Here is a 17,129-nt window from a genome sequence, read left to right as displayed (position 1 = left end):
GAGGACATGAATTTGTCCAAAAAAAGTAGCGTTTTTACAAAGTTTTTATCTTGTGTTCTATGAGTGCCATATTGTTCTCTGAATTTGTTATGTGGCCAATTGACAGAACCGAACGGGGAAAAGGACAACCTCCTAGATCAACCGAACCTGGAAATGCAACTGTTAAAGATAGGTAAATCTTCTGGTTGTTTCTACACACATAAAACATTCAACCTCAGGTATATGGAGTCATAGGAGTGCCATTAAAAAGAATACATCTGTATAAGAAGTGTAATGAATAAAAATAAAATTTGGAAATATAAAGGAAATAAATAAGATAATAAAAAATGCTTTTACTGTATTGCTTTTGCTTTTAACCTATTGCTGTTGGAGGAGAGGGGTCTGCCTGCAGATGGGCAGGCTACAATAGTTGTACTTAAGTCCACTACATGTTATGTCATACCACTGTGCCCCTCCGGTCCAGTGTGAAAGGGGTTTAAGCACGGCACCCATGCTAACTAGCTGTGTTGAACTGCTGAATAAGTTTGAAAAAAAAACACATTTGCAATGGGTAAAAGCATTTTTTTAGTTTCATTTATTTATCTTTATATTTCCACATTTTTAATTTATTTACTCTTTTATTCATTCCTGTTTATATTTCCACATTTGTTTTCTTATTCTTTTACAGATTTGTTCTTTTTATGGCACTCCCATGACTCTATAGTGTTGGTGTTCACTGTTCAAAACATAAAACGTTATGGTGATGCGATGTATGTAGAGTGAATCTTGATTAGCACCATTTTCTTTTTGATGTCTGTTTCATCTTCTGTTATTATTTTCAGTCAGGGAACAGTTTCTTTTGTTTTTACCTTTTCTATTAATGTCACATTTCTGTTCTGTCTTTCTGATGTGATGTATGTTATATGTACATAAGGTGAGGAAAACGGTAAGGAGGAGAAAGTGCCAGAGGGACAACAGCAGTGTAATACAAGTAAGTCTTGTGGATGTCTCCATGACAATAAAACATTCATCACAAGGTGTTCACTGTTCAAAATGTAAAATATTTGATTAACACCATTGTTCCTACATAAGGCAGAAGACACTTCAGAAAGAAGAAAGTGGAAGAGCTTAAACAAGAGTTAAAGCAAAAAGAGAAAGAACAGGAACATAATGAGAAGATGCTTAAAAACCTGGAAGAACTGAAGGAAGAAGTGGACAAAATGACAAGCCAACTCAAAGATCAAGTGAAGGAGTTAAATGGAGGTATAAAGTCAATGGAAATTGAAATATCACAGATTAGGGAAGGGATGATAATCTCAGATAACAATCTATTTGAGATTAAGTGTAAACTGACAAAAATAAAGGCAGAACTTGAGAATCTGAGTAATCAATCTGACACATGCTCAAAGAATTTTAACGATGCAACCTTGACAGTGGAAAAGAGAAAGACAGAGGTAGGCAGTGACATGGAAGATGTTCAAACTCAGATGGAGGAAGCGGAGAGAAAAAAAAGAAAACGCAAATTTTTTAGATTTAAATTCAAAAAGGGAAAAAACAAACAGAGAAAATCATGTCAATAGAAAGCACCAAGTTTGGGTTTGTGATGAGAGGACATATGAGCTGGTGGAGTTTCATATCAGGATTGAACAAACTTGCTCTTGGCTGGAGGCTTGTCACTATACCCACTTAAATTATTTTCAAAGTCTGAGGATTATAAAATGCATGACTACTTTTTTATGTTATACGTTTAATTGCTTTAATTGCCTTTTTGTTTGACAATTATTCTTTCAGCTTTAAATTTAGAATAATAATTAACTTACCTTTATGAAACACCACAACTTTGTTTTAAAAGCTGCTGTAACATGAACTAATTATGAATTACTGTTAGTGAACACTCTACATCTACTGTTCTTGCTTGCTACACAGATTTTGTTGCTTGTAAAGTGTGATTTAATGTTTTTAATTAATTCTGTTCCTTTGGTCAATGGATGTTGAGTTAGTGTCTAATGTTAAATCATCAAATGTTTGTAATAAAGCCACTTGAGGTGATGGTGGGCCATCAGTCTTTTCTGAATTGATTAATGATTGACATGTGTTCCCAGCAGTGTTTATTGGTTATTTTATCATTTCCTATTAGGAATTTTTGAAAAATGAACATTTAAAACAATTAATTTCTCTCTGTGAATTGAAAGTGAATAAATACAAAGTTGAGGTTTCTATAATTACAGTAATTTCACAAATTGAAATATTTTTCCACCAGCTCCACCATTCACCCCACAATTGTATTTTCTCCAAACAGATAACTGTAGTATTTAGTTATTAACCTGTGTAGCAAATATGATTATTTATATGCTTTTTATTGCTTAATATATTTATTGTATTGTTTATTTATTTGATTGTCATTTAAAAAAAACAACAAAAAAAATACACAGGAAAACAAAAATGTCTCATTCTTAGACGCTGATGCTGAATTCTATTTACCAATGATAAGTTTTCTGACATCTAGTGTATTAATGTTTAAAGTTATTAGGCTTTAGTTATTAGGTAGGATCTTTAATATGCTTTCTGAGAATGTGGGCTGGATGTGCTCCTGATTACAGCTGTCAAGCAATGCTTTCGCTAAATGTCTTGAATTCAAATTGTTGAGAGAAAATGGTTAATATAGAATATATATTAAACCATTTGTTTCATGCATCTCCTGAAATAAAGTTACAATGCAAATGTTTTTCAATACATCTCTTCATTCTTCAGACCAAGTGAGTGTGATAGTGATATTTGAAATTCAAACTGTCGAGCTAAAATGGCAGAGATTTGAATTGAAAACTTTAGGTTACTGCAGATGGACAGGAAGACGAAGTGAGACACACCTCTTCCTGTTACAGATCACCAGTACAATGTATGATTTTATGTGAGGACTTTGACCATGCAGCTTATCTCAACTTTCTGCTGGAGCTTTGTTGCAGAAAACCGGTATGGAAGTTTTGAAATATTTGCTTTTTCTGTAATTGCTTGTACATTCAATTCTAATACAGAGTTTGTAAAAGTGTAATTTTTGAAGCTGGATATCGGAACACTTAAGTTTAATTTATATTCCACATCGTGTGTTCTGTATGTTCAAAAAAAAAAAAAAAAAAAAAAGGAAAGGTGGGGCCTCTCAAAGGTTCTTTTTATAGTATACCCTTTATCATCAGATAAACTTAGGATATACTGTATGTTGAGGAAAATCTATACTACTGAAACACAGTAGTTAGTTTCACATTTCTGTGTGATTCAGTTTTTTGAGGAAACAAATGACTTGGGCGTATTTTATGTTTGACCTCAAACCTCTGCACAGTATAAATGAGGAAATACAACAACTTTATGGCTCTGGTTGATGAAACATTCTCTTGCTTTAAGTATTATTCTTGTTATTCATGTGTTATTTTGTTGTAGGGAAATAACATATTTCTTTATCTAATATATTTATTTTCAGATCTTTATGATGTTTTGGCCTAAACCTCGACTCAGTGCCTCAGTTTTCCATCACATTGTTTTTCTCCTCCTAATATGCTCTTGTGCAGGTAATAAACTCTACGAACACTTTAGCAACACTACATTGTAACCAATACATACATGCTATCCATTTTTTTATTTTCTATTTTTTGACTTTTGTAGCGTAATATATAGTCCTTATCTAATTGCTGTATTTCTTGTTAGAAACATAGTAATAGCTTTCAGCTAACCACAAAATACAAGTTTTTACATATTAAATCTTAACTGAATTTCTTAAAAGATTGATATCTCATTAAATTAAATTTCCTGCAGACAGAGACTCAGTTATCTATGTGAGATTTCCCATCCAAACAATCCAATGATTTGAGTCAACTATCAATCGTTTTAAATGTAATCTAAAGTCAAATAGATAATTTGGTATTGTATTTTATGTATTATCTTTCATTAATGGATTTTTTTTTTTTTTATCTTGGGTCGATGGCTTAACTTACCAAGGTCAAATTCAAGTCAGGTCACTTGTGTGAATTCTATATAAAAAAAGGGAACTTCAAGCAGATATTCACTATCTTTCCCACACATACAAATTTGGGATCATCATTCGACAATAGACACACAGGACTGTTTTTGTCACAGATAGCAGTAGTGAAAATGCACTCTCATATTGTGCTTTTATTCATTTCACTCATTTTGTATTTTCCTGGCTCTATACAAACCCACTTTCATTAAAATGGGTGAGGTAGTGTGACAACAGCTGTTTTTGCAAATCAGGTGGTGTAGTGTGATTTTTGGTGGTCACTTTGGCATAAAATTGTGCTTTCACCTGCACAGAACTTTACTTATCATGATAATGGAAGCTTTACCTTTGGTCTCCAAAATAAGGAACACCTTTCATGTTGGTTTTTTGATGATGAAATATATTTGCAGTGATTTGGATTTGGTTTCAGCTCTATCAAATCTGTCTAAATCTTTCCATGTATTCACATTGGAAGATACCACACTGAGTGTGTGTTTCTGCTGCTGGTCACCAAACTAAAACTAACATTAAAAAAGTTTCCCATACCCTACTCTGCTTGTGCTGGGAGATTGTAGGCCTATTTGTTCCCTGTCAATAGACTTTCATATGTGAACTAAGATTTATTTTTATTTCAGGTCAGTCTCAGGTTATTGGTCCAACAGGACCTATAGTGGCGAAATTTGGTGATGACATCATTTTGCCATGTCACCTGGAACCTGCCATGGATGCTGTGAAGGAGACATTTGAGTGGTCAAGACCTGACCTGAAGCCCAAATTTGTCCATGTGAGGCATGACAATGAGGAACTTTTGACTAACCAACATCCATCCTATAAAGGAAGAACATCATTGTTCAGTGACAAACTGTGGTATGGAGACCTTTCACTGAAACTTTCTCCAGTAAAACTCTCAGATAACGGAACATACAAATGCTTCGTGCCTGGCAAGAGCGCATCAACTATTGACCTTTTTGTTGGTAAGTGAAACTCTGTTGGTTTTACATATTTTTTTTACCTTTACTCATCCAAGGAAGGCTTCTACAGAGTGGTACTGTATAAAAGAACTCAACACACTGTCACAGACAACGCATGCAGAGAAGTGAGCACATGATCAGTATAGATCAGTATAGTGGGATGCAGCCATGCATCAGGTTTTATTTTTATTTGTCCAGGTTTTGTAAAATCTATCTCTAAGTTTTCGCCCTTCACTGCAAGACAATGGAGCTGCTCATGAATTGAAAAACAACATATAGGCGAGGCAAATTTATTTGCATAGCACATTATCATACACAGAGGTCATTCAATGTGCTTAACAGACATAAAGGAATCATAAAAATAGAAGTAAAAATAACAAAGTATAAAAACAGAAACAAAAACAAAAATAGATATCTCATAAAAGTGCAAGATTAAAATAGAGATGAAGACAGTTTTTAGCTTCTTTTTAAAGCTAGGTACAGTTTGGGCAGATTTGATCTCCAGTGGGGGCTGATTCCAGCTGGATAAGCTGCAACTATCTAATGGTCTTATTAGGTGAGCCAGTGATGATTGCAAAAATCAACTCTGGAGGATATAAAGGCATGTATGAATTTCTTTAAGTCTTGGTTAGACACAAGGTCTCTGACTGTAGCTATATTTTTGAGATGCCATTTATATGTATAAGAAATCCAACTGAAACATCTCATGTTCAACTAAAGCCTTTGGTGGTAACACAAATCGAGTATTCTTACACCCAGTTGGCATACCATTTTGATTTTGGTTACAGTGAAATTTCTTTTCTGTCCATCACTAGGTTCAGTCTCCTCACCTGTCATCAGTTTAGCAGGGAATGACGGAGACAAAGGGGGAGTGGTGTTAGACTGTAAGTCTAAAGGCTGGTATCCAGAGCCTGAGCTGTTGTGGCTGGACGGTGAGGGAAAGCTGCTCTCTGCTGGACCTACAGAGACAGTCAGAGGTCCTGATGACCTCTATACTGTCAGCAGCAGAGTGACTGTGGAGAAGAGACACAGCAACAACTTCACCTGTAGAGTCCAACAGAAGATCATCAACCAGACCAGAGAGACACAGATACAAATTGCGGGTAAAGATGATTTATAAATGTATATATTCACTGTTCTAGCTTGTACCATTAGTTTAATTCAGTGTTGATCTGTGTTTTATGATTTCAGATGATTTCTTCAGTGTCTGCTCTTCTGTTCACATCATAATTGGTTTGGTTGTTGGTTTCATGATCATTACTGCAGCTGTCTTTGTTATCTGGAAATGGAGACATAACTGTAAGAGTGACTTTATCACAGATTATTTTACTAGCTTATGTGACTTTTTTTGTATTTATCCAGCAGTGGATGTAGGAATTGTGCACCACTTTTGTAGTTTATTTTCATTTCCTTTTTATAGTAATTTCATTTACATTCAAACAAGAAATGTTAAAAAAAACTTAAAGGAGCAGTTTGGGTTATTTGATGTGGGGTTGTATGAGGTAGTCAGGCATAGTCGGTGTATATACCTGCAGTAGATTCAGATCAACACACTGCCAGTTAAGAGAGGAGCACTTGCACACTAGCAGAGCTATGTGTTGTTGTGGGTGGGGCGAGCAGAAAAAAAGTGTTTTAAACACTTTTAAAAATGCCCAACAAAACAGTCCAATATCCATTTAAATATATGCTTCATGTAGAATATTTTTAGCGGCTTATCTTTCCATGAAAATGGCACTTTCCATTGGCACTAAATTTTTTTTCAACTACTGAACTACTGTATCCCTATGCACAAGCACACCTACGGGGCACACTGTATTATGCCACAGCCACAGGTTAGCTGAGTGAATCAAAAAGTGGCATATTACAAAAGGAAAGTGCTGTTTTCATCGGAAGATAAATTGCTGAAAATATTCTATATGAAGCATACATTTAAACAGAAATTGGATTGCTTCAGTGGGCATCTTTTCAAAGTGTCTAAAACATGTTTTTTTCTGCTGGCCCGGCTCACAGCAACACATCTCTCTGCTAGTGTACCGGTGCTCCCTGCTGCCTCCCTTAACTGGCACTTTGCAGATCTGAATCTACTGCAGGTAATACAGACTATGAATAACCCTCGGGACCTGTGCTGTGTGGGCTGTAGTAATATTATTTGTCATATATGTATGGTTTTTAATTTACAAAATATTTCGTCACCTCATTTTAGGATTGTGTCATTTTTTGTTTTTAAAGTTTCACTCTTTTTGCCCAAAGACACCAAGAAGCACAATGAAGTGGAAGAACAAGGAGAGCCTCTCAGGGCAAGAGAAGAAATGGTAAAACTGAGTCAAAAAGAAATAAGTCACTGGGTAGAAGAACTACAACGGCAACTGGAAGAGGACAAAAGACTGAGCGACGAGCTAGAGAAGAAGCTGAATTCAGTGGATGACCAAGTGACAGCGAAGGCGGGATCTAAGACTGAGAACAAAGCAGACGGTTACTTAAAGCTGAAAGATATCATAACAAGGGTCAAGCATGAGCTGGTGAACCAACAGAACAGACATGAAAGACTCATCATGGATATGAGGAAGCTGCTAGCGAAGACACAGGAGGAGGTTGGAGGCATTATAAAAGACAGAATTAAAAAACATCAGAAGTAAACTGACATGCAGGTGGAGAGTCATAGAGCAGAGGGTCGAGATCGGTCAGAGATTGAGAGTAAACTACATAGACATGTGTGACTTGCACTGTCTGAGGATATCATTCTGTCATAACCAGTGCAAATAAACATCCATAATTCCACCAATTAACCAACAGAAAAGATGCTTCTGATCTTGGTTGAGAATTATCATGTTTTTTTTTCAGTAATCCAGCGACACTTCTTTTATGGGTAAATTGAAGAAAAAGGACACAAACAAAATATTGAACTCTGAATGAGAGGTTAATATCTCTGATTTAAAAAACAAAATGGTTTAGATATTTTTGTCTTATGGTGAATTAAATGTGTCATTTAAATAACCTTTGCCTTGTCTAAAATGATTATGAATTAGTCACAACATGTTGGTTTTTAGGTTTTTCTATCAAACATTATGTAATCTGTGTTGTTGCTTCAGATCCTCCTGAGGTGCATATTTTTTGTCTGTTGTTTTGAAAGTGTGTGGTTTGTGTCTGAGAAGCTTAAATAAACAAAATACAGACCAAAACACACTGATCTCAGGCCTTTTAGAAAATAGCCTATGTATCAGTCTATGCAATTTGTAAACTGTTTGTGACAAAGTCTAATAAGTGAAAGAAAATTTAATGCAGATAGATTTATCATCTCACACTGTACATGAACAGAGGAATAATACGGAATAAAGTAATGACAAGATTTGATCTGATTAATTATTAACCAAACAGTTTGTTACCCTGTACTATTCTAGTGATTACTTTATTGTGGCAGCTACTCTTATGTGAGTTTTGTGTACTTCGGTACCTCATGGCAATGCAAAATATTTTTCCCCATAATTATCAGTGGAGCTTGACAGAATAATGTTCAGAACTATTGAGATAAGGTGTGTTTAAGTTAACAATTATTACATGATCAGTGTATTTCTTTTAGGTTTCTTGAAAGTCTTGAAACATTGCCTTGACCATAGAGGCCAATTGTCTTTTATATTCTAATCTTACAAACACCAATGAAACTAATCTGTACAGTTATAAAGTGACAGTTAGTCCAAAGGTTACCTCAAAGAGAAATTCTGCAAAGGTAAGGTCATGTTACTTTTATATCACAATATAAAACAGACCAAATGTCAAGAAACAATAATATTGTAAGAACACTGGAAACTTGTTGAAACATCGTTTTATTAGAAATTCTTGTCACTCTTTAAAAGTAAAAGAGTTTGACTTTATTTACATCAGTGGCTTATTTTATCATCGACCGCTTCATTTCAGACAGCTTTATCAAGCTGACAACTATCATTCATTTTCATAATAATTGAGCATTCTTACATATGGTTTTAATTGATTAGGTTAATAAGAATGTTTAGGTATTTGAGTTGGATTCTCATCTAATTAATATGTATTTTCGATTTTTTTTATTATTATTTTTTCAGATCATGAGTTTTCTTGCATCTTAAGACGAATGATGAATTCTACTTGTTTCTGAAAGACCCAGAGGAGGAAGATTTCTATTCACCTGTCCAGGTGAGACAGGTGGTCAACTGCTTCTTAATTTTACTAATTTTTTTTTTTTTTTTTAAGGAAATCAAACTTCCCGTCACTACTAAATGACATGAATTGACACAGTGTCTTACAAAAAAATAATAAATCAGGAAATTTTCTTCCATTCATTCTGTTTTATTAACAGCATAAAACCTGAAAATAATCAGTTCACTCATGAAAAAAAATGTTCTAAAATAAGGATTCACTTATGTGGCCTTTCCCTGAGCTTTCAAACATTTCACAGGGCCTTCATGAATGAATGGTGCCATTACAGGACCTTTGTTCCTTGCTTATGTTTGTTTTGTATTTAGGTAATGTTATAACCTGTGCACAGATATAATCTTTATATATTTTCTTTTAGAGCTCACAAAAAGAGTAGAGACACCTGACGAGGAAGGAGAGACTGATGTGTTGAAGAACAAGTGACAAATAATACAGTTGAATTTGTAAATTTTCTATGAAATTGTATTTATACATTTTTAAAGTGTTTTTTTTTCAAGCATAATATGTAAGAACTGAATTTTAAATTACATTTATTGCAAATAACAAACTGTCACCACTATAGGAAAAACATGTAATCCAGTATTGTCCTGCTGTACATCTGCATCAAAGTATTCACATTTTCTGTAATGAAACACATTTATAAACTGAATTTACACTAAGATAATACAGCCGCTGTCACATGCACTTTAAACTGTGGTATTTTGTGGATTAAATTGGAAATCTATTGAAAGGCAGTGTCATTGTGTGAGTTTATTACTTTTATCTTCTTTCCATATACGTATCCTTGGATTTCACCTGATGATCTGATCAGTCAGTTCAGTTTTACTTAGATTTAACTCACAGCATCAGCCTCTATTCTTATTAGTGGAACAGTTAAACCACCTTGTTGTATCTGCTGTCTAATAATGTGATCGACATTAGTGTGAACATTTATAGGATTCTGGAAAATTTGCTGGTTTACGTATATGAAGACAAGACTGCAGGAATCTTTGGCTTTATTTCATAAATGAACAGTACAGATTAGCATCCACTGAAGGGTGAAGGCCACAGCAATACAAAATATTACAAACTGGTAATGAAGAAAAACCAGTGGAGAAATCTTTAAATGATCCTGAAAAGCTGAAAAAAATACAATAAAACACACAAATGTCTTTATGTGCTGTGAAGTCACATCCTATAACCTCCACAATTAAAATAAATTAAATAAAAACCTTCACACCTCAGTTGCAGAACAACTCAACCTCAGTTTTGAGTCATCATTTTTCAGTCTCATCAACTGTTGACATCTGGTTTGTAAAGAAGATGGAACATGACTGTGTTTCCTTGACAACTCAACCTAAACAGAGGATGTGCACTTCATTGCAATAATCAATAATATTCTGTTTGTTCACAGATATTTACAGTATAAACAGCAAATAAAAAGACATTCGATTCACTATGAGACGCATGAACAAAGAATTCTTATCAAGTGAAAATACAAAAAAGAAATCATTACTGTAATTTCATATTTTTTTAAATGCATTGTTTTTTTTTCCACTTTCTATGTCCTTGAATGGAGGTTTGTGCAACAGAGAACGACCATCATCATCATCATTTCCACCTTTTTAATTGTTTTTCATTTTTACCTGTATTTTCTCTCTGCTGCCTTTTTCCGTTTCTAATGTTTGTCATGTCCTTGTCCAAATTATTTTTCTGTTTTAAATTGCTGGTCATGTTTTTTTTTTTTTCTCTCCACCATCAACACTGAACTGAAGATCCTTCACCTGGACTTGTCTTTGTCTCGTCAGTCTCAGGCTCTTTCGCCACTTAAAGAGTTAGTGTCATCACCTCCGTTGTTCACATCATCTTCTGGTTCATCCTGATCTACGCCACTTCCTCCTGTCATCACATCCAGAGCATTTGTTTTATTATTTGTATCATCTCTTTCTTCCTGTTTATCTTCCCCCTTCGGATCATTCTCTCTCGCTCCTCCTGTCGTGTGTCCGTCTCCACTTTCTGGTTTAGTTTCTTTATTTTCTTCTTTCCTCTCTGTATCACTCTTTTTGTCTCCTGTTGATCTTCCTCCACCCTCTGGACCCTGATCTCCTGTTTCTTCTGACAAACTTTCACTCTTCCCCTAGTTTTTTTGTACTTTGTGATGGAGGGTTTTTTGTGTTGGTGTCTTCCACAGGTTAGGCGTCTCCTCCATCTTTATGGCTTTCTCCCTCTGTTTGACTCTGATCTGCTGTTTCAGTATTTGTAGGTTTCCCTTCTTTACCTTCTCCCTCATCATCACCAGTCTTTTTGGTTTCTCCTGCTGGTCTTTCATCCTCTGGACCCTGATGACTCTGAATCTTCTCCAGATTTTCTTCAGTTTGCAGCTTTTGTGTTTCTGTTTGTTGTGCTACAGGTTTTGACTCCTTGGTCTGTAACTCAGATTTATTGTCTCCTGCCTGAGTCTCATCTTTATGGTTTTCTCCTTCTTTTAGGCCCTCACCTGCTGTTTCAGTATTTGTAGATTTCTTTCCTTTACCTTCTTCCTCACCGCCAACTATCTTTGCGTCTCCTTTTGCTGGCCCTCCATGCTGTTGTGTTGTAGATTTTGACTCGGCCTCTTCCTCAGATTTTTTGTCTCCTATCTGAGTCTCATCTTTATGGCTTTCTCCCTCTGTTGGACCCTGATTTGCTGGTCCTCCATCCTCTGGACCCGGATGATCAGTTTGCAGCTTTTGTGCTTCTGTTTGTTGTGTTGTAGATTTTGACTCGGTCTTTTCCTCAGGTTCTTTGTCTCCTGTCTGAGTCTCATCTTTATGGCTTTCTCCCTCTGTTGGACCCTGATTTGCTGTTGCAGTATTTGCAGATTTCCCACCTTTACCTTCTTCCTCATCATCATCAGTCGCTTTGGCTCCTACTGCTGGTCCTCCATCCTCTCGACCCTGATCTCCTGTTTCTTCTAGACTCTCATTCTTCTCCAGCTTTTGTTGTGTTTCTGTTTGTTGTGTTGTAGATTTTGACTCGGCCTCTTCCTCAGATTTTTTGTCTCCTGTCTGAGTCTCATCTTTATGGCTTTCTCCCTCTGTTGGACCCTGATTTGCTGTTTCAGTATTTGTAGATTTCCCTCCTTTACCTTCTTCCTCATCATCATCAGTCTTTGCTTTTTCTTCTGTTGAGACTGTGTCAGTATTTGTAGACTTTGGTTTCTCCTCTCCATTTCCCCTGTCCACATTTGGCTGCGACTGCTCTTTGTGCATTTCCTCCACTCGCCGACATGGAGATTTCATATTCTTTTCTTCTTTGTCTTCTGTTTCTTCATCTCTGTCTGTTTTATTATTAATCAGAGGCTTTTTTTCTGAACTGTCATTTCTACCATCTCCCTTCTTTCTGACTTCCTGTCTTTCTTCATCCTCTTGGTTCTTCTTGTTCTCTGTGTGCAGAAAAAGTCAATAGTATTAACACAAAATATACAGTATATTACCATAAAACTGTAACAACTATAAGACGTTAGCTTCAAAAACAAAAAACAATAAGATGTATTTAAAATGTCTGAAAACAGCTGGTACAGCTTCAGGAAGATATTACATCATAAAACAAATCATAACATTTAGATTTTCACACAATATATACAGATATAAAATGTTCTGTAAAAATTATATGATGGAAACTTCCCTGTTAAAGAGGAGAGAAACAGGGCGGCTGTAAACTCCCTGTGTTAGATAATGAAAACGAATCTCTCTGGCTCCATCTAGAGAAGCTGTAAAACAACAGCAACTAAAGCCAGAGGCAGATATTAAATAAAAAGTGTTCTGTAAAAACTGCAAATATATAAAGAGATAACTTCAATATACAGACTGATGAATTTATAAAATGCCTATTGACTATTGGCAGATTATTGAATCTGACTGACTCCATCTTTGACTGAGATGTTAAAACAAAATATAAAAGGTGTGGTGCTGTCTCACCCCAACGCACTGCAACTTTAGAAAACACATTCAAACAGACAAAACACAAAGAGAATCATTCCATCTCTTCATCAGTTTGGCAACACAATGGAAGTGTTTCCAGGGGACACTAAAGAGTGATGAACCCAGCTGGGACTCGTTATTTAGCTTTTAACTTTAGAAGTCATTGAACATTGAACAAGTGTGTCCCCAGGAAACACTTCCATTGTGTTGTATCTGCAGCATGTGTTGTCAAGTTGAAGAAGCTGTTTTCTGATTTTGTTTGACTTCAGTCATGTGATCATAACGGGAAGTCAAGTATATACAGTAAAGGAAATACATGTAAATAATGAAGCCTTACTTTTTACAAAGGCTTACTTTGTGCAAATAATCAATACTCAATGAATTGTATTGGGACAAAAACAAATGATGAGGTTACTTTTTAAGCATTATCCAGTGGCTGTGGTAACAGGTTACAGACTTACTTTGTTTATTTTGTCGCCATTTCCACACACCAAAGACAACTGCAAGAATGATGACGAGAGCAAACACACCGATGATGGCTGGAGCCGATGACCTGGACGGGAAGAAATCATCTAAAATGACAAAAAAAAAAAGATTTATTTTAATTAAGACAGCAGCAATTTGGAGCTAAAACAGTGATGCTGTAACTAAATAACTCATATTAACCTGAAACATGAATCTGTGTCTCTCTGCTCTGGCTGTTGTCCTTCTGTTGGACTCTACAGGTGAAGCTGTTGCTGTGTCTCTTCTCCACAGTCACTCTGCTGCTGACAGTATAGAGGTCATCAGGACCTCTGACTGTCTCTGTAGGTCCAGCAGAGAGCAGCTTTCCCTCACCGTCCAGCCACAACAACTCAGGCTCTGGATACCAGCCTTTAGATTTACATTCTAGCACTCCACTGCTCACTTGAGTCATGTTGATGACCGCAACTGAGAAAAGTCAGAGAACATACAGGTGAAACAGGTTTATTATATATTTGCAGAACTGACACAAAACTCTCATCTAGATGATTCAGAGTTGCCCACTTACCAACATTAAGCTGAACAAAAGATTCTGCTTTCAGTTCTGGAGTGAAGCACCTGTATATTCCCTCATCGGTCAGTTTCACCTTGGAGAGTTTGAGCGACATGTCTCCTTGCTTCATGTTGTCAATGGACACTGATGTTCTTTCCTTGTAGGACGGGTTCTGATTATCCAGGCTGTTTTCACCGAATCGTCTCATGTGGACAGATCGGGGTTTGAGGTCTTGTCTCATCCATTCCAGCACCTTATTAACGAGACCTTCGTCAGGTGTCACGTGGCATGGCAGAATGATGTCATCACCGAGCATCGCCACAATCGGCTGTGATTGAGTGACCACCTGCGACTCACCTGAGGACAGAACATCTATATAACCATTTGTGCAAAGGTAAAAGTCTCAGGATTAGTTTTACACATCTTCTGGGGATGACGATGTCTCTAAAAGTTTCTCAGTGTTTCATACAGAAGTTGACATATATCTCAGGATAAAGAAATTCTTTTGGCACTAGTGGTTAAACAAAGGGATCACCAAGGTTAGTAAGATTCATCCTCGGAAGACCAAGAATATCTGTACAAAATGTAGTGGCAACCGATCCAATAGTCTTCAAGATATTTCACAGGAGAAATAAAAATTTGTGGCGCTAGAAATGAAGACAAGTGATCACTAAAGTTAGTAGGATTCATCGTCTGGAGACTACAAATGTCTGCACAAAATGTAGTGGCAATCCATCCAATAGTTTTCAAGCTATATCATTGGATCAGTAAAAATTTTCGATCTGTTTGTGGCACCAAATGTAATGTCAGGGAATAAAAATCATTGGGATTCATCCTCTGAGGACCGTGAATGTCTGCACCAAATTTAATTGGAAAATATTGAATGTAAACATTCAACACTGGTCTACAACCATAGATGAAACGAGAACCATCAGTTCCCATTATTATTTCAACAAGTTCGGCATGAACACAGGAACAAGTTAATAATCAGCTTGTGTAAACAACCCCCTCCCCCTCCTAAACACACACAATATAATCACCTGTTATCTTTATCTGCAAGATACCCTAACTGACGTGACAACGACTTGTTAAACAAACCGGATCAGCCCAATAAACACAATGAATTCACACTTTCACTTTCATTTTCACCAGTGAGCTGATCTGCACTGTGAGTCTTTGGCGCTCCCTACTGTCACTGTACTGCACCTTCATTCACAGCAGCTCAGACTTTAATATGGCCAACTTGTAGTCTTACTAGTGTTTTCACACGATGTGCGTTGCATTGGAAACAAAATGAAAGCTCTGCTAACAGTATTGTTTGAAGTATTTGTAGTGATGCAGTCGTCTATGATTTAATAGCATTTGTAGGCATCAGTTTATATACACAGAGTGGTCATTTCAATAGGTGCACTTATACAATCTAATGCTGTCCAGTACAATAGCTCTGTCATTTTGTCTGCAACATTTCCATATCTGAGGAGATGCAGTCTGTAGTGTTAGGCTTAAATTCTACAATAAAAAAGGGTCTTCAATATTGTATCATTTGTGGACACATTACCTCCATCAAAGCGTGTCAGGAGAAGAAAGACAACAGCATGATGGAAAATTAAAGTGCTGAATGCAGCAAGTCGAGATTTATGGGACAGTCCGTCCATCTGGTGAAGCGTCTGAAAATCAAAGTAATCACAGAAGAAATTCACACTGAGATAAAAAAGGTTTAAACTTACTGATGATAATAAAATATTATACATAAGTAAATAAATGAGATCTGTACTGCACTGCCTTAAAACTATTAAATTTAGGCTACAACTTCCAGCTTACATGCAATATGTCAACGGTCTTATTCGAAAGGAGATTAAACGCATTAGGAAACCTGCTTTTAGTCCAAAGAAATTTACAATTTCCTCTAAATTAAACATCAAATCACAGCAGGAATTTTTTTTTTATTAAAAAGTATTTCTTACCTCTTGAGTGATTTCTCACTCAGCAAGCTGCACACGCTCAAAGTCCTTAAACAAGTACAGTGTTCAATCTTATTTACTGCAGTCCCACCACTCACCCTATTAGATTGAAGTCTGTTGACTGACTACAAACTTAACGTCAGTGTCTTTGTTAATGTGTGACACAGAAATAAAAGGCTGCACTTTGATCCTGTTGCCAGGCAGCTCATAACCACCATTATAAAATACTACAGCTGCAATGAAACAGGAGCATCAGCTTCTGNTTGAGATAAAAAAGATTTAAACTTCTTGATGATAATAGAATATTATACATAAGTAAATAAATAAGATCTGTACTGCACTGCCTTAAAACTATTAAATTAGGCTGCAACTTCCAGCTTACATGCAATATGTCAACGGTCTTATTCGAAAGGAGATTAAACGCATTAGGAAACCTGCTTTTAGTCCAAAGAAATTTACAATTTCCTCTAAATTAAACATCAAATTACAGCAGGAATTCTTTTTTTTTTATTAAAAGTATTTCCTACCTCTTGGGTGATTTCTCACTCAGCAAGCTGCACACGCTCAAAGTCCTTCAATCAAACAAGTACAGTGATCAGTTTTATCTACTGCAGTCCCATCGCTCACCCTATTAGATTGAAGTCTGTTGACTGACTACAAACTTAACGACAGTGTCTTTGTTAATGTGTGACACAGAAATAAAAGGCTGCACTTTGATCCTGTTGCCAGGCAGCTCATAACCACCATTATAAAATACTACAGCTGCAATGAAACAGGAGCATCAGCTTCTGTATTGTCTTTAATAGAGTTAGATGACTGGTCTGCTGGTCTCCAGCAGGGGGCAGAGTAGGACGACTTCATGTTCACACCGTCTGTCTCAGGGCAAACTCTTTTTTTTTTTACTACTCCAGATGATGATTTAATGTTGAAGACTTCACAAGAGAAACCATCAACAGATCTTCTTCTGTTGTTCGAGGGTTTTCACAGTGACATAAAGAAAGGGACAAATCAAGTAACAAAGCTGACAATGAAATAGATTTTAGAAAATAAAATGTGTTATCATTATTACTA

The 17,129-nt window shown here is 36.1% G+C and overlaps 1 protein-coding gene across 1 annotated transcript; it reads left to right on the top strand.

Annotated features, from left to right (window-relative positions):
* Window positions 1-1,157: 1,157 nt before the first annotated feature.
* On the top strand, window positions 1,158-7,592 carry LOC111236676 (butyrophilin subfamily 3 member A2-like). Its single transcript, XM_022765492.1, has 4 exons — window positions 1,158-1,242; window positions 4,621-4,959; window positions 5,772-6,059; window positions 7,207-7,592. Exons 1-4 carry the CDS (start codon window positions 1,158-1,160, stop codon window positions 7,590-7,592), a joined length of 1,098 nt encoding a protein of 365 aa, XP_022621213.1.
* Window positions 7,593-17,129: the final 9,537 nt, after the last annotated feature.

This window comes from Seriola dumerili, unplaced genomic scaffold, assembly GCF_002260705.1.
Source record: "Seriola dumerili isolate Sdu_G_001 unplaced genomic scaffold, Sdu_1.0 BDQW01000699.1, whole genome shotgun sequence".
Lineage (NCBI taxonomy): Eukaryota > Metazoa > Chordata > Actinopteri > Carangiformes > Carangidae > Seriola > Seriola dumerili.
Note: the sequence above shows the minus strand (reverse complement) of the source record. Positions and strands in the feature narration are given on the sequence as shown.

Bases quoted from the DNA above. Each gene is read 5' to 3' on its own strand.
- LOC111236676 (XM_022765492.1), top strand. From the start codon at position 1,158: ATGCTTAAAAACCTGGAAGAACTGAAGGAAGAAGTGGACAAAATGACA. The intron at 4,960-5,771 runs GTAAGTGAAACT...GTCCATCACTAG, and splicing joins AACTATTGACCTTTTTGTTG to GTTCAGTCTCCTCACCTGTC. The intron at 6,060-7,206 runs GTAAAGATGATT...TTTTGCCCAAAG, and splicing joins GACACAGATACAAATTGCGG to ACACCAAGAAGCACAATGAA.